Here is a 25443-nt window from a genome sequence, read left to right as displayed (position 1 = left end):
GGAAAACACTCGGGATAATGCCTGCACACAATAAATACGTAATAAATGTTACTTATTGTTATCTCCATTTTATACATGAGGACCATCTGGTTCAACCGATAAGCATAGCTCACATGCAAGAAATGGATATGCAGCATATCTTGTACTAATTTATTTCATATTAAAATGAAATGGATTTAAATTTTCGTTAAATGCTTTTGCAGAATTGCACTTCAGAGCTGCAGAAACAGGGAGAGCTGATAGATAATACTGAGGAAGACATTTACTGCTTGTCACAGAGCAGCCACTTTGGAGCTCAGAACTCTTATCTTTACAGCATCCCTTTGAATATTAACATAACCCCTTAGCAAACTATGACCTCGTACATTGATAATCACATCTTTGGACAAAGGCAGGGATCTACAAAATACAGGCAGCAGGCCAAATTGGACCCACTGCATGTTTTTGAATAGTTAGTAAGCTAAACATGGCTTATAAAATATGAAACTTTGCAATCCATTTGAAACACTTACTTTGAAACTTAATTAAATAAAATGTTATCCTTCTCCAAATTCCATAATTTTCATTAGTAGACATGTCTGACCCCAAAATTATAATCAATTGTTATGTTTTTAATTACATCAGTAAGACATTTGTGGAAATGTGTTTTTCCTCTTTAATAGATTATGCATGTACATAATGGTCTTGATTTTTTGCCTATTGGCCCATGAAGCCTAAAGTGCTTACTTAACAGCTGGTTATTGACAGAAAAAGTTTTCCACCTCTTGTACTAAGATACTAATGAGACTCTTTGTATGAGAAAATGGCTTTTTGGCTATCAGGGAGGTATTTACTTTGAACTATATTTTTTCAATAGTGGTTATGAACTGCCTCTGTTAATCAGAGTTGATTTTTATCTACAATATAAAATATTTAGCTTTGGGATTTGAAAATATTTATTTTGAGTTTCTATTAGACTAGAGTACATTTCTTTGTAATTTTAGCCTGATACTATGACCCTGTAGGAGGAAGGTCAACCTTTTTCAATCTAGCAGAAGAAGCCTGCAGGAGGTGTGAGAGCTTCCTTTCCTTTCCTTCCAAGTAACCTAGAAAGATTTTTCTTTTCTTCTGTGAAAATCCACGATGCACATTATTAGACTTAGTAGAGTCAAAAGATTAGGTCATTCAAAATCATTTACAACTGTATTTCCTTCTCCTCAATGGCTAAAGGAAATCAACAATTTAAAAATTTGTTTGAAACTCATAAAACTATTCAAATTTTTACTGTGTATTTTCCTTTGGGTGTTTTGATATTAATGTATTTTTAACCTGCATCGAGTATTAACTAACTTTTGCTTTACTTTTCCCACTATCATTTTTCTATTATCAGCAGATTCTCTTTTGTTCTTGCTCAAGTATCTTACATATTTAATATTCAAATGTCACTTTAAACCACTGCACTCTTTCCTCCCCCAATACATCTTTGTCTTCATTATATATAGAATAAGTCATTGCATGGTATACTCAAATCATAGAATTTGAAAGGTAGGGTATTACAATGTTTGTGAAACAGAGTTTGGGATTGAACTGGAATTCTAGTGCCTACTTTGCTACTTGCTAGCTGCATGAACATGGTCAACTGAATGAATTCCTGTAAGCCTCAATTTTCTTCACTATAAATCAAAGATAAAAATAGTCTCCAAGTCAAAGGATTGCTGTGAAAATTAAAGAAGCTAAGATATGTAAGGTTACCAGCCCAGTGTTTGGAACACGGACACTGCTTAATAAATATAGTTATATTATTACTAATAACAGAAGGATGGATTTATGATTCAACTGGTCTAATCCCAACAGTGTATAAACAAGGAAACTAAGGCGAGATCTAAGTGGCATATCCAAAGCTACCCATGTATTCCCACTTATTAGCTGATCAAGGTTTAGAACTTCTCCTTTTAATTTCACTGCATAATCAACAAGCAGTTATTATGGCAGCGGGAAACCAGCTTTACCTCTTCAAAGATTAGTTTATATTATCTGACGCATATAGCACGAAACTAATTATATCTATCGCCACTCTTTTGTTCATGGAATACTGTAGGTCTGGGCAGGGCTTGATTATTGTAAGTTGACTTGTTCTCCTTGTAAAGTATCACCCTCTACACAGCCCTTCCCAGGACTCAATACAAGAAGCTATTGGATCATAGTAATAACTAAAGGAAATATGTTATCTATTCTCACAGTACAAATATAATATTTTAGAAATTTTCAGATATTAATAGTAATAATGAAATACCCTTTATTTAATAAGCACCTAACTCTATGCCAGGCCCTGTGCTGTTAGATTGAAAAATACTGTCTTAATTTTCACAATAATCATGAGAAATGGGAATCAATGCATCCATACAAAAGTAGTATTAAACTGGAAAAAATCCCTATAAATATAACAGATTTTTTAATGGGTTGAGACATATTCAGGCAGGTTGCTGATGTAATAACTAGGAAGCCCTTTCCACTTCTGAAGGCCATTTCGTTGGAAAATAAAGTCTTATTACCTCTGTGGAGCTGTACATCAAAATATTTTGGTGCCCCCTAGAGGTAATCAGTAACCTGCAATTGTCAACCCCCAGGAAAGAGAAGCTGAAGACAATTCAGCAGGTGTTACCTATTATTCTTTGCTGCTTCATTCTCCATACTAACGTGTCTCAGATACAAACACAGAGCAGATCTTGAGTAATGGATCTCAAATTTTAGTGAACATCAAAATCTCTTGGAGGGCTTGTTAGAACATAGCTTTCTGGCTTCTGTTTCCAGATTTTCTGATTTTGTGGGTTTGAGTTAGGGCCTGAGAAGCTGTATCTCCAACTACAGTCCTGGTGATTATGATGCTGCTGGTCCAGGGACCATATGCTGAGAATCACTTACCTAGAGAATCATCTCAAAGTCAAAGCTATGTCCAGAAGCAGGTCAGGTTTCAGCATCCTTGGAGTGCTGGTGCTGAGGACCCTAGCTCTTTACTGCTCCCTGTAGATGCCCTTAAGCAATGTGTGTAGAGAGACATGACCATCTCCTGTATGAGGGTGATCATTCCTGAGGATCTGTAGATTCCTTGATCCCCACGAGTTCCAGTGGATCCACAGATACAGCTGGGTGAAGAAGAATCAATTGAGAATTGAGATCAGAGAACTTAGGTTCTGGTTCCAGCTCTGCCATTTAATAAGCTGCGACTTGCATGAAGACCAATATCCTCTACTGTAAGGAGTGAAATGGCAACCATCACTGTGGATGTAACTCTATCAAATAGCATGGAATTTAGTAGGCTTGAAACAAGTTTTGGTTAAATCTTAATTTCCATTATATTAAGGTTCCATGTCTACGTTTCCAATACAAAGATATTGTGAGAAATATCAGATAATTAAAATGAAAGAAATATCAAATAATTAAAATGAACACATATTGCAACAATGGAAAATAGTAACGTGAAGGCAGTTAAATTCAAGGAATTAAGCTGTAAGTTTCATGAATTTGATTAGTGCAATTACTGTTACCTACCTTTGTTTAAAAAGACAGAGAACTATAATTTTTACTCTTTATCTCTTTTTCATAAACTCTTTTCTTCCTCTCTTTTCCCATGTAACCCAACTTCACAACCTTTTTATTTCAAAAAATGCAAAGTTTATTAGACATTTAATAACGTACACATTATTCCAATGCTTTTTATTTCTTTGCTGCATAGGTGATTGTCAACATTGTTTTCAAATTATTGTAGGAACTGGATTTTTTTTTTTTTTTTTTGCAAGATAATAGGAGACTCAGATATTGGCTATAGTGGATTCCACTTCTGCTTAATCCAGGTCAGGATTTATGGAGACCTCATGTGGTGACAAGAGGCACCACAGAAGGCTTTCTTCAGGCTGGGTTTAACAGTCAAAGAGAAACTCAGAAATTCATTTGGGAGCAAAATAATCCATAAAGAATTAAGACCTAGAAGTTAATGTTACTGAAGCCTGCAAGGCCCTCAACAAACATCCTGCAGTAATACTAAAGGAATAATACAGTAATATTTTAAAGAACAGGAGACCTGGTTGTTTATGTATAAAATTCCCCTTATTAACTAAAAAGTTAATGACAGAAAAAATAATAAGATATGCCTCTCAAGAATTACAGTCTTTCTTTTTTCTGAATGAAATCCGCTGAATAGCTTCTTATTTAAATTGGCATCAAATTAAAAAAAAAAGAAGTTTCTGTAGGCATGTTGCTATGTATGTTAGTTTCTCCCTGGTTTTACACAAAACAGAAAGTGATCAGAGATAGAATCAAACTTGAACTTACGTCTGTGAATTTCACTTATGCGACAATATCAATAATATTATTTCTAAATATTTGGAATGCAGGATATGTTCTTGCAATTAAAATATGGAACAATTCTATGTGGTGCACAAAGTTGAACACAAACACCTCTTGTTGCTGACAAGATATTAAAGTTGTGAAATTAAATAAATTAGTGTATCAGTAACCATATTTACACAAAATTTATTGGTACACACTAAGGAAAATTCACTGAGGGTTGGAGGAGCTCCTTCCTCAATGACAGGTACTTGCTCTTTATCTCATTTTCCTTACAAGAAAATGTGACAAGGGCTTTTTTTTCTTCTCCTCAAGGAAGTTACATAACAGACCTTTCAGCTAAAATCTAGAAGGACAAATGAGTTAATAAATGTCAAATGTTTTTGAAGGTTTTAAAAGAATAGAGCAATATAAATCTGTGGCATTAAAATGAGTAATCTTAAGGGTTCCAATTCAGTTATCATATGGTACCCTGCCTTTGGGCATGTCCTCGAAAAGGCTTAAGTTTTCCAAGGCAGGCAAAATGAGGTAAGTAGAGGTAGCCATTATGAAAAGACATCTTAGAAAATGTTAACTAGGAAAAACGTTAATGAGGATATTGCAGAGATTTTAGGTTGAGTATATTCTTGAGTTAAATAAATCTGTTGCTTATGAGGAAACCTACTATGTGACAGACATGGATGCTGGAAATACAAAGAGTCGGACAGGTCTTGCTTTCAAGGAAGCTTCTAATAATTATACAAATAGCTACTACAATCTGAGGCTGGTATTAGGCGGGGACTTGCACAGATTCCAGGGAAAGCTTCTTAAAGTAGAAATGGGAGGAAGAACAACAAGATGATGCGTATTAAATCCAAGAGAAGGAGTAGAGTCATTTAGATGTCATTTCAAACTTACAGTGACATTGGCTCTTGCTAGGGGGAAAGGGGGGCGAGAGAGGCAGCTGTTGCCAGACGTACGTCACATTGAAGAGACAAGATGAAACAAGGAAATTCTCTTTCAAAACACAGTGGGGGAAAAAAAAAAATCCAGAACTGCCCTGAAATAAAGAAAACCTTCTGGTATAATGTGCGTTGCTAGGGATTTATTTTTTCCCCTCCTTTCTCTCATAAGAGAGTAAAAATCACACAGATACAGTCAAGCCCTTAAGAGTTTTGTGAGCGTATTGCATATCCAAGACAACAACTGACCATGGTGTGGTTAAGTGTGTGTCTACAAAGGAAGGGTTAAACGGAAGGGGGTGGCTTGGAGATAGAAAGGCAAGCAAGAAGGTTTAAAAATGCTGTTTTCCAACTTGCAAAAACTGAACTTTTCAGCTCCCCAAAATACACGTGTGTGTCTGTAAGCGCAGGCAGATCTATTTCGGTAGGATTTTTCTTAAATTTAAATCATAATTTCTCTGTTTCTGTCTCTCTGTCTCTTGCTGTGCTGCAAACAGTGAGCAGCCCCCTTAAGGATCGCACGGCAAAAGCTGCAGGAGAGGCACTGGCAGGGCTGTTTATTTATGAGCCGCGTTCAAAGCCGCCCTCTCCCGATTCTGCCACTGCAAACGACTACCTCCGAGTCCGGGTCACCTCTGGGGCCAAGGAGTTGGGGACTGGGGCTCGGGTGGCTCCTTCTTCGGGCAAAGTTTGCCCGGACGTGGGAGTGAGGGGGCGAGCCAGGGCGCACGGGAACGCGCGCCGCCAGCCGCCGCCTCCGCCCAGCGTTAGCAGCCCTGGCCTCACCTCTCCCCTCTCCCCCGCGAGGTGCAGGCTCCCCGAGCGCAGCCAGGGGGCGGGGCCGGGCCTCGAGGGGCGGGGTCAGGGGGCGGGGGCTCGGGCGGCTATATAAGGCCAGCGCCGGCTCAACTTCGGACTTGGTGTTATTTATTTGGGAAGCGCCCGGACGGCGGAGCTCGGCGGCGGCGGCGGTGGCTGCCGCAGACTGTGGTTAAAAAAAAGAAGGCGGCGGCGGCGGCGGAGGAGGAGGAGGAGGCGGCGGCGAGGGATGGGAGCGCCGAGGCGCCCAGGCGCAGGCCGTAGCTGCCGCGCTTTCTGGGCACGGCGGGAGTGCTGAGCAGAAAGGGGAGCGCCGGGGCCCGCAGCCCGCTCCGGAGGCGCGGGCCGGGTTTTTGTTTGGCTGCGCTGAGCGCCAGTCAGCCCCAGCGAACAACTCCAGTTACAACAACAACCTACCTTCCTTCCAGACAAGCGAGACTTGGGCTGCTGCGTCCGTCCTATTGTTTAGACACTTGCCAGGGGCTCCGGAGTCGGCAGAGCCACCGAGTCCCCGCTCTGAGTCGTCGCCCTCCCTCTCCCCCACCTCGCTCCCTGGAGCGGGAGGCCAGGAAAGCAGCGGGAGAGGGGAAGGGGCTGGAAGGAGGACTACCCGGGACTGCGGCCGCCGCGTCAGGTGCAGCTCCTGGAGCCAGGCGGCGTCGCGACGCCGGCGGGGGTACCGCCACTGTGGCCTTGGGGGACGGGATTCAAAGCCTGGGAAAAGTTGCTGCACTTTGAGAAGGAAGAACCACTAGTGGGAGACCGCCGTGGGCCCGCCGTGGCTCTGCGCCCTCCAGGACCCGGCTCTTATTTCTTCCACCTTTGCCATCAGGTGTCTGCCGCGGAGCTGCGGCGTATCCGGGAGACAAGCGGGGCTGACACGCGCGCACACACGACTGCCATTCAGCTGCCGCCTGGCTGTGCCTGGAGTAGCGGATCCCTCCCGCCCACCTGCCACCGAGCCATTCTCCAGTACGCCCCAGCAGGACGCTGACACCTCCAACCTTGGCCTTTGCCTTTCCACTCCTTCCGGTCTGCCTGGCTTTAAGTCCGCCCCCAGTCAGTCCCCACTCAGTCTTCGCAGCAGCTCTCGTCCTCCACTTGGCCTCTTGGAGTTCCTCGTCGGGGTGCTGACTAGTGGATATTTCTGCCCGGCTGCGGCGGCCCGACTGCCCTTTTGTCTTTTCTGCGTGACCTCGGGGCAGGTCCTGGTGCAGAGCGTCGCCAAGGACGCCGAGCGGGAGGCGGGATTGCCCAGACATCCTTCAGCGAAGTGCATGTGTGTTTGTAAACCATCCTTGGCTATCTGGAGACCGCGAGGACCTGTCCAGGCTGCGGCGGAGCCGAGGGCGGGGGAGAGGCCGCGTGAGTGAGCAGAGTCCAGAGCCGTGCACCCCCAGAACTGCGCGTCTGCCCCGTGCGCCCCCGCGCGCCATGCCCAGTTGCCCCGCGCGTTCTGCTACGGGCCTGCTGGGCTCCCGCGACTTCTAGCTTCGGGAACCCACTTTGATCGGGGCCGTAATACCTATTGAGCTCCCCTCTTCTGCCTCGTACCTTTGCCACTGGCATCGGATTTGCAGAAGCGTGCGTGGGATCAGAGGACGGCCCTCCCCCCCACAACCGGCTCCTGCATCTTCGAGGCCATTGAAGACCCAGCTCTTTTACCGCCAAGTTCATCCTTGGGAGACAGAAGACGCGTGATCTCCTCTCCGCTGCTCTTGGGGTCTCCTTGCAGCCCTGGCCAGGCTGATTTATCCTCAGGACCTAAAGTTGCCCAAGGAGCTCCTGCTCTGCCAGAGGAGGGTGGAGAGGGAGGTGGGAGGCGTGTGCCTGAGTGGGTTCTACTGTCTTGTTCCATATTATTTTGTGCACATATCCCCTGGCACTCTGGGTTGTTAGCCCCGCCGGACACTGGGCCTCAGACACTGCGCGGTTCCCTCGGAGCATAAAGCTAAAGAAAGCCCCCAGTGACCGCGAGGAAGGAGGTGGCGGGGAAAGATGCGCGGCGTTGGCTGGCAGATGCTGTCCCTGTCGCTGGGGTTAGTGCTGGCGATCCTGAACACGGTGGCACCGCAGGCGTGCCCGGCGCAGTGCTCCTGCTCGGGCAGCACAGTGGACTGTCACGGGCTGGCGCTGCGCAGCGTGCCCAGGAATATCCCCCGCAACACCGAGAGACTGTGAGTATGCACTCTTAGTCTTTCCCTCTCCCCAACCGGGCCGTGCACCTCTGCCTCCCTTGGAGGAACCTGGCAGCTCAGGGTCCTGTGCCTGGGGCAGCCCTCACTAGCTCTCCCACATGCGCATCCTGGGGTTGAGCTCTCCGGGAGGGCACTGGCCAGGGAAGGGCCACTGTCCAAGGAGGGGCGGGTCCCCTGGCAGCTGCGCTAGTTCTCCGTCCCCTGCTCTCGTCCCGCCACTCGCAGCTCCTTGAGGGCTGGTTTTCTGGGGCTGGGGAGCGGCTAGGTAGGGAACAAGTTCTGGAGCATGCCCTGGGCGAGTGAGACGCCACTTTGTTCTCCAGACTCCATAAACGGAGTCACCTTGCGATTGCCAGCACTCCAGGTCGGTTTCAGAGCCCAGTCCCCGCTCTTGTCTAAGGCTGGCGCGGAGGGGATAGCAGGGAGACTCAAAAGAGAGAAACTTGCCCTCCCCGATTTTGTGTCACCCTCCTGGGGGCGAAGGGTAGGAAGAAGGGGTCATGGAGTGCCTGGGAGTGCTTCTCACAGGTCGCGGGGAGAAGGGTGCCCCAGGACGGCGACAGCTCGCATAGTAGCCGCGCGCAGTCCCCCGCCCCCCACTTCTCCAGGGAGGGGAAGACGGCGTCAGGCCCCAAGGGACTTGTCTCAGCGGGCGACTGCCAGGGAGGACCGTGTCCCATCCGTTAAGCGAAGTTAGTGCTGGTTCTCCAGCACCAACTAGCCCAACCGGGTCTTACCGATGCGGCGACCCTGCGGCGCCCGGCTGCCCGCTCCGGCCCTTCCTGCTGAACCCCTGCGTCCCCATCCACCTTTCTGGCAGTTTCTGCGCCCCTTCACGTGGCAGCAGCTCCCCTGCCTTCCCCTCTTCGCGCTCTGTTGCCCGCAGACGTCCCCGCCTCCCTGTCTCTGCGAGTCTCTAATGAAGAAGTAAATGCAGACCCGGTGTTGACGGCCCACGCGCTCCTGGTGGGGCGCTTCCAGAGTTCAGCGAAGTGGAGCATGGAGGCCGTTCTCTTTGTGAACGCCGAGGCCGCCGCCCCGCGCCAGTCCGGCCGCCCTAGGCACGTTCCGCTCTCGCGGTTGCGTGTGTGCCAGGAGGAAGCGAAGGGCGCGGGGCTAGGCCGGCGGGGGCCAGCGCGTCTGGACTCCTCCCGCGACCATTTTGCCCCCGGGGTGTAAGGGTTTCGGGCCGTGGAGAGGAGGCGCTCCGACCCGCACGTCTCCACCCTCGCAGCCCATTGCACTTCAACTCGCCCTTCTTATCCAACCCATTTCTCTCGCCCTCAGTTTTAAGGCCCAAGTTGAGCCCCCTTTTCCTTTGCAAATGGCTGTCTACCCCCAGCCTCACTAGGTTACCCCTACTCCTTCCTCACCTCTCCGAGCTGACCAAATCGGGACACTACTAGGGGTGCCTTGTCGGGATTCGATCCACATTTGTGTAGGGTTGGGGGTGGGGGTGGAGATTCATGTTATATCCAGTAGCCCAACAATTTTAGAAACAACTGCATGGTACTCTAGTTAGCATGGAGAAGTGGGTTGGGTAGAAAGGAAGGGAAGCCACGCAGAATTCTGTTTTAGCATTTGTCATTTCATGCCATTCAGGACAGTTTAAAGTTTAAGCACGAACATGTATTACTCAACAAAAAGGGAATGCACTTGGGTGGGTGGGGGTGAAGGGGGAGCGTAGCAATTGAGTTTCAAAGTCCTTGAAAAAATATGCATCCTTATGAGAGATCAACAAAAAGTTTCCAGAAAATAGTTTACTGGGTGCTGACTTGTAAAATTGTATCATGGAAACAGTTTGAATACAGATTTCAAAAGTGATGTTGTAGAGTCAAAGGTGATAGAGAGCTTGCTTCTATGAAGAGCATTCAAACCGCAGCAAAGCCTGATTTTACTTGAAATGATTGGAACCAGGGCAAGTTTAGATCTTGACCTGAAATGCCAGAAAAGGAGATCGTGACTCCTGAAGGAAAAGTGCTGCAGAAATCTGAACAAAAATGTCAGGGCCTGAATACTATTTCCATTCTTGCCCCTGCTAGTAGTTTTCACTTTACAATCACAGCGGGGTTCCCTGAGCTGCAAATGAAGAGTTAAGTTTTTATACAAATAGACTTGTTGGAAGGTAAATGCCTAGAAATGCAAGTCTTTTAAGTGCAGTTATTTTGATGGCACTAAGTTTTCTTCTGTGCCTTCGGAAGTTTTGCCACCATGCTACCTAAGGATAGTGTTCTGAATTTTTATACAATTTCTTCCTGAATAGCATGAGAAAATTGAGTATTTAACCTCCTGAAGGGAACTTCTTTTTTTTGGTGGGGGGGTGCCTAACAATTATAATAAAATAGTAGAATACCTGTGAAATTAATATACAATCCTTATAGAAACAAAAATGGAAAGCACTCTCCCATACACAAAACACGACAAACACACACAACAAACTTTTTTGTGATAATGTAACTACTTCATTTTCTTGTCATACGCCAGCAAGAATGAACTTTGCAAATGTGTTGAGTCATTTTTAAAATATCCTTTTAAAGGTTATCCTCTTCTCCTTCCTACATACTTTGTACACTACTTTAGTAATTGAATTAACTTTTAGTTCTGATTTACTCTAAACTTTACTTGAAGCAGGTTCACATAGAAATAAAATGGAACTTTCACTTTCTGGTTTTTCTCTTAGGGATTTAAATGGAAATAACATCACAAGAATTACGAAGACAGATTTTGCTGGTCTTAGACACCTAAGAGTTCTGTAAGTGCATCCTCTGTATTTTTTCTTAATTTTTTTTAAGGTTGCATATTTTGAGTCATTGCTGGTCTCAGTTTTTATAACTATTCTGATGACAGTAACATAAAAAATTTAAAAGTTCATGGTTTCCTTTTTTGTGTGTTTATCATTGTACAACAACCTTTAATAAAAGTTGGGGCTTTTTTTTTTTTTTAAGGTTGGAAGCATGCCACAGAACCAATAATCCAGAAATGACCTCAGATCTTTGTTATACCATACCCTAAGCGCTTTATGCATATAAAAATGTTGAATAATTGTTTTCACAAAATGAATAAGTAAAAAGAAACATTTGATACTTTTAGGAGTTGAAATTAACTAAAATATTTAAGTGGATCTGTATTTTATTATTAATAACCAAAAGGTTCTTTTTTTTTTGCAAAAATCTAATTTCAAGCATTAAAATCAACCATTCAAACTTTTCAGCAGGGTGTATAATGCTCCATTGGTCATATTTTGAGGTTTTTTTATTTTGTGTTTCTGTAGCTTCTATAAAATTGTTGCAATATGATTACTTCTTTAATTAGTGGGTTAAATTAGCTGTGAGTAAACCACCACTTGAGAGTCAATGTAATGTTAAATTGTTCTCACCCACAGGACTGTAAATATTGACATCCCAGTAGCCATACAGTTTTGACCACTGTGCATTCAGTGTTCTAAGTTTTAGGAGACACATTTTGGTCATTACAAATTATTCCAGTTGCTGATGTGTATCCATGACAGAATTGAAGTATGTGTATGATGAATTACTGTATTTTGATTCTTTGGTTAAGTGGAAAAACAGTGTACCAAAAAAAGCTATCAAAGCTTCAGTGTGAAGGATTACTCTTCAGATACACTCTTAGTTTAAGGGTCAGACTTTTGACCAGTAAATCTCATGAGAAACTGCATTCGTATTAAGTTTTGTGGTGCGGACCCTGCTATTTCCCTTCCATGAGTACACTCAGATATATTATTTTTAAATTTGATATTGGATCTCAACTCAGAGCAAAATTTAACTTTATAAAAGGAAAGAGTTTACAAATCTTCAGTTGCTGAATTGAAATTTATTCAGATGGTGAGTAGTAACATTAAGAAGCATGTTATATTTTGCATTTCAGTCAGCTTATGGAGAATAAGATTAGCACCATTGAAAGAGGAGCATTCCAGGATCTTAAAGAACTAGAGAGACTGTAAGTATTTTTAATTCCAAAGTTATGACAACAAAACTGTGTTTTTAAAAAACACTTAAATTTCAAGCATCATGTCTTCAATTTCATGTCTTAGGGTTTGAAAATTTGCAGAAAAAGGAGGGTGAATCAGTGGTTTTCAGACTAACTTATGACAAATACAGTTCCTGAATAAATAATTCTAACTTGTAATTAAGCTCAAAAACACAGAGTTACTTTTCCGAGACATGTGTTTCCTTAATAATCATTGCTTTGGTATTTCAAGATGTACAAGCATTTCTTATTCTTCATTTGATTTGTTTTATTTGCTCATGTAGGAAGAAAGGTGGTACTTTTATTTGCATTAATGGTGCATTAGGGAAGAGAGAAGTTGTGCTAATCGTTATTTTCATTTTCATGGTGGTGCTTTGTGTGTCATCAGTGACATTTGATGAAATATTTTATGTTTTACTGATAAAGATTTGCTTTTTGATATTTAGCATGGTGAACGTTGTTATTGTTAATACTTTCCACAGTTGTATTTTATTCTATACTAGCTTTAAAAATATTTATTCTGGAAAAATAATCTAAAGGTTATGAAAGTAAGAACTGTGTTATCATATTGTGGTCATTCAAAGTTGGTTTCCTTCCCAAGAAAATTAAATGTAGACTTCAGATTTTAAGATACTTTTTTTTACATATTACTTGAGGACTTTAAAAATGTTTGCAGTATATCTCTGCAAAAGACAAAACCTCTGTCTGAAATAATTAAGATAAATTACAGACTTTTTAATTTGAAGTATGAATTGTATGTCTTACATGTCTTGATTATTCGGGTTTGATATGTTTGCATTTTGAAGGCAAAGAAAAGCTCTAGTAAAAGCAGCAACAATTATTTTAATATGTTTTCATGCCTGCCTTAATAATCACTTTAAGTAAAAATAATTTTTTCAAAAAATAATAAAATCTAACGTTCATTTTAGGCTTAACACATATTCAGGTTCACTGGGTAAAAGGGCAGAAGTTAATTCCCTGTAATTGTCCATAAGAAGAAAAATGGTTTGTCCCCTTCCCAGATATTTATAAATATTAAGACTATATTTTTATCACCTCAAGTAAAACACAGAAATGTACTTTATTTTACTATTAGCCTTTCTCTATGATAAATATTACAATACAAGGACTGTAATTGTGGAATTCAAAATAAATTTTAAATCACTACTTTCAACTAATTTTAGAGGGAAATAAAAATCGGTAAACATTTGGTTGCATTCATAACAAAGCTTATAAGTTCATAGCCTGTCTCTAAATATATAAAAAATACTCTGAAAGTATTTATTGTTTGATCTCCTTCATAGACTGTATGATTAGCTAATTCCTAGTAAGTAACTTGCAAAGGTAGTTTAATCTTTAAGAAAGCATCAGTATCATTCAAATGTTTGCTAAAATGAATAGATAATTTAAATTGTCATTTAAACTTTATGTTTTTAAGAATAACTTTTAGTCGTCACAGGAAAGTATCTTGAGTTTGGTTGCTAACTTCCAAACCATTGAAGGAATTTTGATCGCTTTTTTTGTGGTCTCTATTTTGGTTATATTGTTGTTTTAAATATTTTCGGGAACACTAGAACTAAACAAACTTTCTCATTCTTTTTCAAGTCACTTCGGAGTGTTGTCTGAACTTTCATCTTGATTAAATTAACTTTTCCTAAAACTTATTAACCAGATGCTATATGCTCTGAAATTTGATTAGAGTTGTAAGTAGGTACTATTTTTTGACTTTTACTTCCTCTGGGAATGTCACTTCATCTCAGAACAATTTTCTATTCTACTAAGACTAAGTCAGATGTTTCAGAGTGGGAGGAGGATTTGTAATTTTGAATGAAAACTAATATATATGCAGGACTTCTTTAAATCACCCCAGCTGTTGGCCAAGAGCAAATATTTCATATTTGTGAGGAAAAGCTGAGAAAATTCCTTTTGTTTACAACTGCCAAGTCCATCTGATGGAAGCACATTGTTATCTGACAGCCAATTCATCTCCTTGGGACTCTGGAATTCAAAACCATTTCTTAGGAACATTGTGGATACACTTTTCAAATATTTATTTTTTTTTTAAATACATTAAATGGTAAGGCAGGTTTGCTAAGGAATGCATTCAAGTTATTGTGAAACAAACTATTTTAAATTTTGTTCAGTGTATTGATTTAAAAAATTAAAAAACAAAAAAACAAAAAAACAAACTACCCAGAGAGTTCCATAATCAAACTGCTATGGCCTATGGTATATATCTTTATTTTAGTTAGTGTCATTAACACCAAAAAATTGCTTGCTTTTTCAAAAAGCTGCAAGAGACAATGTGAGAGACAAGAAGAAATCAATAAATTAACTTTTTACTATGTATTGTGTAAATTTATATGGTTTTTAACAATTTAGTTGTGAAATTTAAAATTGGAACTCCAAATTATGAAAAAGGTGTACAATTAGGTTTATGTTGTAAATCCCATTTATATACTGAATAGTGATTTAATTTTTATTCCTTGTATGAAGAACAAAATAAAATAAAAACATTAATTTTATTCGTGTGTAATTTATGGTTTTAAGTTGTTTTCATTTTAAAATGATGAAACAATTATAAATTACATTTTGTGAATATTTCATAGTTGTAAGTTTTTCTTTTTATTTTATGTTGATGGACTTTTAACTTGATCTATAGAAAAATCTGAAAACAGAAGATAAATATCTGTACTTTTTAAAAAAATTCAGCTTTTTAGTCTGCAAGAAACAGTCATGTTGTTGATTTGAATTTAATTGTAACATGGAATGACAAAGTCATTATTTGCAAATCAAAGCATCATAGCTATAAAAGATAGTTTTCCCTTTCAAAGAGTGGATGAAATACAACATTTTCAGATAAATTGTCAAGAAGGAGTTAATAGTAACATACCTCCTCCTTTCTTTTCTCCTCCTCTCCCTCCTTTCCTTCTTTTCTTCCCTTTTAGTTTCTTTCTTCCTTACCTCTCTAACTAGCTCCTTCCCTCCCCTGCCCTTCATTCTCTTGCAACATGAGATGACACATCATTGTCAGAATGTGGTTATGCATCACTGTAAAAGGAGGAAGTTGTAATCATGTCTGCATACCATGAGCACACATTATTTTCTGTTTTGACAGTTTGTTTCTGCACTCTCAGACCTAACATGTGCAGAGTCATATTTCCTAGGATGCTCTGTATTGCCAGCGGTACCTGTTTATCTGGGATGAAAATGAAGCCTTCAGAATGTGCCTCATATAGATTGTATTAGCAGATCTCCTGCTGCTTAATCAAAAAATTTTTCAAATGAAATGTGCTATACCTAGATGGCCAGTTAATTCAGTGGAAATTCAGAAAAAAAGGTCACATATAAGCTGCAGTAAGAATCAGGACACTTAGGAAGTATATTTCTTTTATATACCTCAAGGAAGATACCTGTATATATCTGCAATAAATACTCCATGCAAAATTATTAATTTGAGATTTTTTTGAGGCTGCATAATGTCCTAGAGGGTTAAAAAAATAACACTGGGACCCAGCAACGCTGTGGGCTTGTGTAAAATTCTGTTGTTCACACACGGTTTATGGGGTTAGATACTACAGTCATTCAGTTCTATTTTATGGCCTTTTAGGGGGACCCAGACCATGTCGGGGTTCCACTAGTGAAAATAATCTTCTTTTGAAAGTTCCTTGATAATACAAATGCAAAAGCATGAGAAAGTTTTTGAAAATGTTTAGGGTTGTTATGGGACATTGTATTATTTACTCTAAGACTGAAAAGTGAAATGCATATATGCATAGGTTATGTTGGTAAGAATCAGTAGCATACTGTAAAAAGTCTTGGATATTAGGCTTTGTGTGAACACTGAAACCATCTTATACCCTTAAAATAAGGAAACTGTGGAAATAATAAAGGCAAGCGTGTGGAGTGTTCATCTTTTCCCACCAATACTTGGTAAATGTGTGCTTTTAAGACCAATACTGCTTTAACTTCTAGTGTTAGTATAATTGGGTTTGAAATGACATTTTTCTCACTAGCTTTGTCATTTGATACTCATTTATGCTTGAAAATGAGCTCGGAAAATATTATTATGATAAAGCCATGTAAGGAATCTTGAGCAGTCAAGCTGTTAACTGAGACATTTAAATTTTCCACCAAGTTGATATAAAGAAAATATTCTTTTTAAGTTAGAAAAGTCTAAGTCCCTTTACAGTGGAGCCTACATTTGACTAAACACTACACTCTAATGAGATGGTATGTAAAATACACATTTGTTTAAGGTGATGCTGAATTAGTTCTCCCTGCATACACATAGCACTCCTAAGCATGGGACAGACAGTGTGAGTGAGGCTGAGGAAGTATGATGTGGTAGGGTTTTTGTTGTAGGTCTTTACACATGAGTTCAAATAGAGAATATGTTGTGGAACAGGTCTGAAAGAAAGCATCATTTATCCTCTGTTCATCAAGGATCTGGACATATTCTCTGTTCATCAAGGATTAGTCTCTTCTGACTAATCCGACAAGTTTATAGGCAACACATAACACATACCTTTTCTTAACAGAACGACAGTCTAACGGTGCTAATCTCCTTGGAAAAGAATGCAAGCCCATCTCAAAAGAATTGTTTTCTGTTATCTTTCCACACAAGTTTAAAATCATGGCAGTCATTTTCTAGGAAAGTCTCTTTAAAGGACACGTCAAACTCTGTGACAGAGGCTGAGTATGTACATAGCATAAAATATAAATGTTCTAAAAGATAGAATAGCCATTATATGCCAGTGATGTTCACCTATTTATAAGCAATGTGGTCGATTTTAAATTAGGTTTACTGACGCTGGTCGTAGAAAGCTTTAATCCCTGTGCACTGTTACAAGTTTAGCAGAACATTGAATCCATCTGAGAGAGTTTCTCATGCAACATTTTTTATGGGCCTTGAGGTTGAATGGTGGTGAGAAGGCCCGTTTGCTCTTTGTGGACCATTTTATAAATTCTGAAGCAGCGAGGGTGTTTATTTTTCCCACATCTGTTTTGTGTCCTCTTTTGTGACAGTGTTTGCTGGATGCCGTGTCCTTTATACCTCCCCTGAAATGAGTAGTTTAGTTTGCACTGTTACAATGTATTTGTGGAAGTAGCCAATGTCAAATATTTTACATTTAATTTCCTCTCTCCTTTCTTTTGGATACCTTTCTGCTTGAATTATGTCTTTTAGACTGAATTTCACAACTTCACACGGAAAGAGAGACATTTCTGCATGGACTTCATATATATTGCCGTTACCTTTTTTCAAACCAAGTGTTATCTGCTGGACTGGAAAGCATATTGATGCAAATGCTTTCAGAACGAAAACTTGATAATAGGGCTGTGATTTGATCTCATCAATATTGCTTTACTATAATATTTACAGAAAATTATTTGGATGTCCTCTCTACAGTGTCCATACACTCTGAATACAGATGGACAGTTTTGGAGCAGGGGCTCTGTGCTGCTGTTTGAGGTTCTAGAGTAGAAGCACAGAATGTGGATTATCTAGAAATCCCTGTTCTTCAACATCTTATTTTATCTGCTGATGCTTGGTGTCTCATGGAATACCAGGCAAATACACATTGGTTGTACTGTTGATTATGGTTTCTAACCAGATACAAGTTCCCCTTTCTCCTTTTGAAATCAGAAACGTTAGGGAAGAGTGATATCAGAAAACCCTTGGTTTCAATTCCACTGAGTGATCTTGATCACCTTGCTTCATCTTTCAAAATTTCAGTTTCCTCATCTTTAAAACAGAGATAATCATGATCTCTCCTAGTGGCAATAAGTAAGATAATGTACATAGCTTCACAAAATGCTGGGCACAGAGCACTTAAATAACTATTATTCTACATTTCAACATACCTCTCTTATTTCTCAATCGCTGAGATTAGGAATTATTTTATCTTAGCTGCTAAAGTGTATATATGATCCATTTGGCTTGTTACAGTCATATTTACATTTTTAAAAAATGTTCTTCCTAACATAGTATATGGTCAACAGAAGAGATGTGAAGAAAAGGTTAACAACCCTTCAATGGTTATTTCAGAGTATTTTTCATAGTCTCTCTGAATATGTAGAGAAATACCAGGAAATAAGGGGACAAAAGAGGAAGCAATATTTTGCTAATAAGTGTTGACATCCCTAGCAAGGAATACAAGGGATTAAGTTATCATTGAAATCACTGCTGAAAATGTAAACTTTATTTTATTTACATAGTGCAAAATAAATTTTAAGATCCGTGCTTTGAAAATGTTAGAATAAAAACATTTTTATAAGAGAAGTCAAAATTTACCTGAGAAGGTGGCAAAAGAGGGGGCTAAATAGTTTTACGCTTGATCATTCATGTAGGAGAAATAGGAGGTTAGAAATGGTAGGCTTTAAGGCAACATTTATCAAACATTTATTACAGACCTAGCACGCTGCTAAAAACACCTTATATTTACACTGACAAGTAAGTAAGGAGCACAAAATTTTACTGGCTTTGGTAAAACTGTTCTCATATTACGTTTTGAATTAGATGGAAGGTTGTGAACATTAATTGAATTTAGGTGAAAGTTGCAAAAAGTAAGAGACTATAACCTCTGCTAAAGGACAAGAGTCACAGACGCAGCTGGCAGATAATAATTCAAAACAATGTTTGTCAATATGTTCAGGCTGCCCTTCAAATTGAGGTTGTTAAGAATCAGTATTTGAGAGGCCAGTGGTGTTTTGTGCGATGCAGAAAGATCATTCACTCCTCTGAAAGTCAGACTCAAAAATAGCTGGTAGCACAGAGCAAACAGTTACTGGAATCCCTTCTCGTCTTTGCCCTGGGAGAAAGTATCCCAGAGACATACATTACACACCTTTCTGAAACTGTGAATTGCCATCTAGAGAATTATCAAGCATTTCTGGAATCTTATGGGCAGATTCCATCGAGGGGTGAGGACACATGACATAGATATCATTATATCTCTGTCTCTTCTTTGACACCATTGAGTGTCTGTGCTCTGAACAATGATAATTGACTCACCTGGTCTGTTTAACAAAGCTAATTTATGTTGGCTCCCATAAGTAATCCTCTGTGTTATCTTTAATTCACTACATGCTGTTTCCTGTTCTGGAACCATCAGATTTAACTTCAACTCGTTTATGTTAGAGATCTCATTCTGACACGATCATCTTCAAGCTGTTAAGCAATTTCTGTCACATTAAAAGCTAGGCTACTTTTTCTCTAGCTCTGTTTAGTAGTTGTTATATACCTTAATAGTCTTTAAAATAAGTTTAGATTTTAAATAAGTGTTCTTTAGTTTAAGGATTTAATTTCTGGTGGTTGTAGAAGCATCTGTCCTTTAAAATTTTTATTTATTTAATATTCTGAAAGTTTTGCTTTTTATGTTAATGTTTGTATAACCATTTAGCCTTAGTATGGATGGAAGAGAGAATAGAAAAAGTGGAGCCAAAAGTGTCTTCATACTCCTTTAAAGACAATAAAAAGGAAACATATACTGTTTTGTTGTATCCATATTACCACATTCCTTACTGTTATCTGTCCTTTTTGTGTGATACCACCTTGTCTTATCCTAAAAACAGAAATGTATCTGGTGGGTTTAGACATATAAAGATCACTCATAATAACTTTCCTGAAATAATTATAAACTACTTGAATTCAGAGAGGAGTGCTTCATATATATTTTCATTTTTTTTCTGAAATTTAAAATACCTAATTTTCAACAGGTGTTTAAAACTGTGAGCTGAACGTAGAGCTAGCTTTTTTAAAAAATAAAACTTTGTTTTATTTACAATTGCTTAGTTCATAGATACTTAAGAAATGGATCAAATAAATCTATGTTTTGCCTCAGGGAATATAGGTGAAAAGGAAAGCTTCAGCATTATATTATTCTGAATTATTGTTTAGGAATGTTTAGACTGTATTTTTTCCAGAAGAATGATTCAGAGGGTATGTTTTAGTGTCACACCACCTTCATTCAGGCCCTAACTTTATGTCTTTGAACTCTGCTCTTCTCTCCAGAACAGCAGTGAGAGTTGTACTTACTCACAGGGATGTGGTGAAGAGTGAATGAGATAACTTGTATAAACCTCTCAGAATAGTGACCATCACCTAGTAAGCTTATTACGTACACCGTGAATTAGAATATGTGTTAGCTATTACTTACACAGTGAATTAGGAACCACTGGGAATAAGAAAAGGATAATAATTAAGAAAAAATAACACTTCTTGTATCCAACCTGAAAAATCTGCTTTCTCACAATATATGAAACTATATTGATGTAGACCCATTAACAAGAAAGCTGGTAGCAGCTGTTGTTCACTTATATATCTGAATTTGTTTAAACACATTGAATCCTTTCCAGCTTCTAGGTGATGTTGAGAATCACATCACCAAGGATGCTGATGGAATGGAAAGGAGGAAACTACTGTCTGGGACATGTGAAAGCAGGTTTGACAGCCAGAGAGTGGCACCAAACTCAAGGCAGGTGCCTCAGGGAGAATGCCAGAGGAATGTTGGCTTAATACAAAATGCAAATGCTAGGGCCTTGCTGAAATATATCAAAATACTACACAACGCTGTTCTCATTCAGCATGTCCTAAGAACCTACTAAGGGCCAGAGATTAGGAAATGTTGACTGAGAGCAGGCTGCTCTCTTTGGCTTTTCATATGGTTCAAAACTTACTAAGTGCCAGGGAAGAAGGGAGGGAATACAAAGATTTAGTCTTTATGCTTGAAGAGCTCACAGTCTAGTGGGAAAGGGACCAGTACATGAATAAATATTACACAGTGTAAGGGACCCTTACTTATCAAATGCTGTGGGGACACAGCCAAGAGAAGCACTAACTTTTTGTGGGAGAATCAGGGGAAGGTTCCCAGCGGATGTAAGAAAGCACCATTTGGAGAAAAGGAGAAGCACTTCATAAAGAGAACTGCCTCTGCAGGACCCAGGGGCTTGCCGAGAGTGCTTGTTCTGGCTAGAGAATAACAAATGAGGCTGGTAAATCTGGTGGTTTGGATCACGTCATGAGAGCACATTTCTGCTATTTTAGAAATTGGAATTGGCTCTTTGGACAATGGAGGTCCTTCCAAGAGTGGTTGCACTCCTAGAAAAAAATCTCATTACCACTGTTGCAAATATTTGTAATCTGTTTTTAGAGGGAAATATAACAAAGTAACAATCTGCATTTCATTGCAATTGTATAATAAAAGTTTTTGATTTGACTTTAAATTTTAGCTTGTTATGTGCTTCATTCAAAAAAATAGTGTAAGCGGGAAGTAAATTCACTCTTTTACCACTAATTTTACTATTTGCCCCTACTTGTCTTGGCATATTTTTTATTAGTATGCTTTTTATTAGGGCCTGAGAATGTTTCTGTAGATGACCGACTTCCTTCTGAGTTCACATAAAGTTATGGTGCCATCATTGCTTCATGGCATTTTTTAGAATGGAAAGAAGTTCTGAAGTTTACCTGGTCTAGCTTCTCACTTACAAACAGGATTTTTAAAAAATTATATCATTTTCCAAAAAAAAAAAAAAAAAACCTAAAACCTCATAGCCTCTGCTTGAATACATTTTGAGATAAGGAGTTGAGAGTTTCCATTTCTTAATAGCTAGTTCTTAGAAGGGTCTTCTGTATAATCGAATTTCTTAGGAGTTACAATCCAGGGGCCCATTTCTGCCCTCTGGAGACTAAATAAGTATAATTCTGCATCTGCCCGATGACCCTTTCAATATGTCAAGATTGATATGTCCTCTTTTCCTGTCCCTTTTAATATTTATCTTTAAAACTTAAGAAATGCCTCTGCTTTCCCCAGTGTGGCATTACTTTCTGGAACTATATCCAGAAGCTATACTATATAATATGCCTCTATCCCTCTCGAGCTAGGCAGCTTGTAAGTCATTTGAGTGCAAAATGTTACATCAGCTCTTTATCGTTTTATTTAGATTTGGGAAAAGCAGAGAAATAGACAGTTATTTTAAATTAAATGTTAAATTGTACACTTAAAACAGATGGGATTGGGATATGACTACATCAGAGATAGTATTTGCCCACTCTTTCTTTAACAGGTGTGCATACCAAGCATCAGGGCTTAAATTGAGTTAGAGTTGGAATCACACTCTTCTTTAAAACATTTACAACATTCCAATTTACTTAGACATTTTAAAACATTACTTAAACAGATTTGACGCCACTATTAGTTATACTGCTGAGCCTTAAATTCAGTTAAGGATTGGAAGCTGTGGGTTGAGGTTTGAACTCTGGGTTGGTTATTCTCCTGATTTTGCCTATGGGACAAATCATGCCTACAATTTCTCACACCTTCTCACACCTTTTTTTTTTTTTTTTCTCCCAACGAAATGAAAAGCTAACAAAATTAAAATTTCCATCTCCCCACAATTCCTTGGCTGAGATTTTAGGCCAATTGGGACTGTGTATGGATTATTTTAGACACCATTTATGGCGGTATTTCTGCTGGATATTGAAGTCACCTACCTTCGGCACCTAAGACTGAGTCATAAAAATCCTTTATTGTTGTGTATATTCTGGTTGACTGATGTTGCACAGGATTTCAGTTTGGAGTTTAGACCCCAGTAATCATCATCGTAGTAAGCACAATGGAAAACTGCTTTAAAAAGTCATGTAACAAAAGGTGTAACCAACTTTTGATTTGCAATGCTTGAATTCTCTTGAATGTCATTTCATTCTTTTCTGAAATACAGGATGAGGCATGACACTACCAAATCACAGTCTCATTGTTGGGTATTTTCTGTGTAACATAAGCTTTGTTTTTGTTTTCTCTAAAGACGTTTAAACAGAAATCACCTTCAGCTGTTTCCTGAGTTGCTGTTTCTTGGGACTGCGAAGCTATACAGGCTGTAAGTAGACACAAATAGTTATTGTTGCTTTGGGTAGTACCTTGTGTTTTATTAAATGTATTTTGGATCTGTTTCTGTGTGCTTTCCTGGAATCTATGCATCAATAGATTAATGGATTAAAAGTTTGTGTTTTTTTTCTTTAGGAAATTTATGATTTGTTTTCTAGTGGTTGCTTTATTTGGTTAGGATTTAGTGGTTGATGTATGTGATACGGTAATTGGATTATTATTGTTATTTTTGGTAATGTGATGATGGCAAGATTTACCTACTTTTTAATGGAAATGTTTGATTAAGTTCTGAAGGGAGAAAATTGCTACTGTGCTTCCTCTTAAGAGGAAGCTGGCAGTGTGTTCTTGTAAAGTCGAGATTTTTAATGTTAGCTTTTTTGATATTGTTTCTGGGCTCAAGTAGTAGTGTTTATTAGTCCGAAAATATTATTATAAGGTATTTAAAGAGGGCTGTAAATTTCCTCTTAAATGTTTCCTTTAAAGCCAGAATTTCAGCCTCTGCAATATGAATGACTGTATGGCAAGGTTTTCATATTAAATACGTCATAGACTATTAAAGGAAGTAATTCCTTAAAGGAGCATAATGTGAGTATTAGGGGGAATCACTTTTTCCTCCCTGGAATGCTTTTGCACTGACCTAATGTGTAATAGTGAAAACACATTTTTGAAAGCATTTAAAAATGAGATTTTCAGCCATATGAATGACTTTGTGCAGATGGGAGATAAGCTACAAAGTTTTGGAAAAATAAATAGCAATGATTATTGAGGTACATGCATGTTGTGAAAAAACTGCTGGGATGTATAGAGTAAATTGCTCCATTAGCCCCCATCTGGATGGTGGGAGTCCCATATGGTACTATTTGTAGAGAAAGTGAGCATATTTCCTTTTTCTGAATTTGTCTTTGTAGCCTACTAGTTCAATATAGTTATCAATTCCAGAAGTAGGAGGACTGTCCTCTCACTCCCTTCACCCCCAAGAATAGCCAGGATCTTTGTTAATGTCCTCCTGAAACCTTAACAACCTTAACTTACTATAGGGAGGTATTCCCCAGCTGACAGACCAGATCTTCTCTCCAGAGTCTTTCCTGACTTTGTTCCTCTAAGGATAGTTAAAGTCACCTGACATTTTTCTCTCCTTTTTTTGTGTTCCCTGCTGCTCAATTGGCCCAATTTAAGTAAATTTTAAAAATCAAATAAAGAAACTTTGGAATTGCATTTTTAACAAAAATTATCTAAGAACTGTTTTTACTAAGGAAATAGGATGTAGGTTTGCCATAAAGATTATATGTATGCATATCAGTAGATAATTATATCTAAATATTTGTGCTTAGTTTCTAAAAAGGGTCATAGAATTGGTTTTGATAGTATTTCACTTTCAGCTTTAGTTATTGTTGACTGAGGAGATTTTTTAAGGAATCGACTTGGATTAATTTCCCCAGTTTAAGGTGGTTTAATCCATTGCAGAATCCCTCATCAGCAAATTATATTCTACTTGACATTTTGCCCTCTTTGACAACATTACATAGCAGACCAAGAGTTTTTTTTATCTTTTGTTATGATTTTATAACTTTATGCAGCAGCTATGTGAAAAAAGACTTGAAATCTTTAAGTGAATTAAAGAAACAGAATCCATAAACCTATGACAGCATTTCCTAATTAATTAAATGCATGTTGGAAAATGGGGACACAGGCAGCTAGAAAATGTCTTCAGATTTTTTAATATGTCTTTCTGGCTCAAAGGATTTGTCCTGGGGAGTAATAACAGCTAAAGCAATGTTTGTTAGGTGGAACTGGTTACAAGATGTGAATATTTTTATGTTTCAGAAGTTATATAACTTGATGGCCTAGCATTCAATATTGACGAAGTGTATCTCTTTACATGAGATTTGACATCAGATTTAGGCACTGGGTATACATAGAAAACTAGAGGTGGAATTTTTATTTGCATCCTCAAGTCAGGAATCTTAATGTGAGTTAAGCACTGTTGCCTCATCTGAATTAGACTTAGGTGGATTGTTAAGAGTGCTTTTTCTCTCGAGAAGGTAAGTTGTAAGCTGCACGTGACCAGTTGTTTATGATGGTGATTATTAATTAAATTAAACAACTGCCATTGGAAGTCTTTAATAAACAAAGGAACACACACTTGTGAAGCTGACTACTGGCTAGTGTAATTATGAAAAGCAAGGGTACAAGTTCACATTTTCTTCATATGATACAGATGCCTAGTAGCTCACTTGAAACAAATATTCCAGCAGATGGGAAAATGTGCACAAACCTATATGCACAACATCC

General features: G+C 39.1%; 1 protein-coding gene across 2 annotated transcripts in view; it reads left to right on the top strand.

Annotated features, from left to right (window-relative positions):
* The first annotated feature begins 6178 nt into the window (after nucleotides 1-6178).
* Nucleotides 6179-25443, top strand: part of SLIT2 (slit guidance ligand 2) — a 375237-nt gene continuing 355972 nt past the window's right edge. For both annotated transcript variants that reach the window (XM_008017787.3, XM_008017785.3), the window contains exons 1-4: nucleotides 6179-8260; nucleotides 10962-11033; nucleotides 12167-12238; nucleotides 23072-23143. In XM_008017787.3, the coding sequence (XP_008015978.3) occupies nucleotides 8082-8260; nucleotides 10962-11033; nucleotides 12167-12238; nucleotides 23072-23143 (395 nt within the window). In that variant the 5' untranslated portion in view covers nucleotides 6179-8081. The remainder of the gene's footprint in view (nucleotides 8261-10961; nucleotides 11034-12166; nucleotides 12239-23071; nucleotides 23144-25443) is intronic.

The sequence above is a fragment of the Chlorocebus sabaeus genome, chromosome 27 (genome assembly GCF_047675955.1).
Source record: "Chlorocebus sabaeus isolate Y175 chromosome 27, mChlSab1.0.hap1, whole genome shotgun sequence".
NCBI lineage: Eukaryota > Metazoa > Chordata > Mammalia > Primates > Cercopithecidae > Chlorocebus > Chlorocebus sabaeus.
Note: the sequence above shows the minus strand (reverse complement) of the source record. Positions and strands in the feature narration are given on the sequence as shown.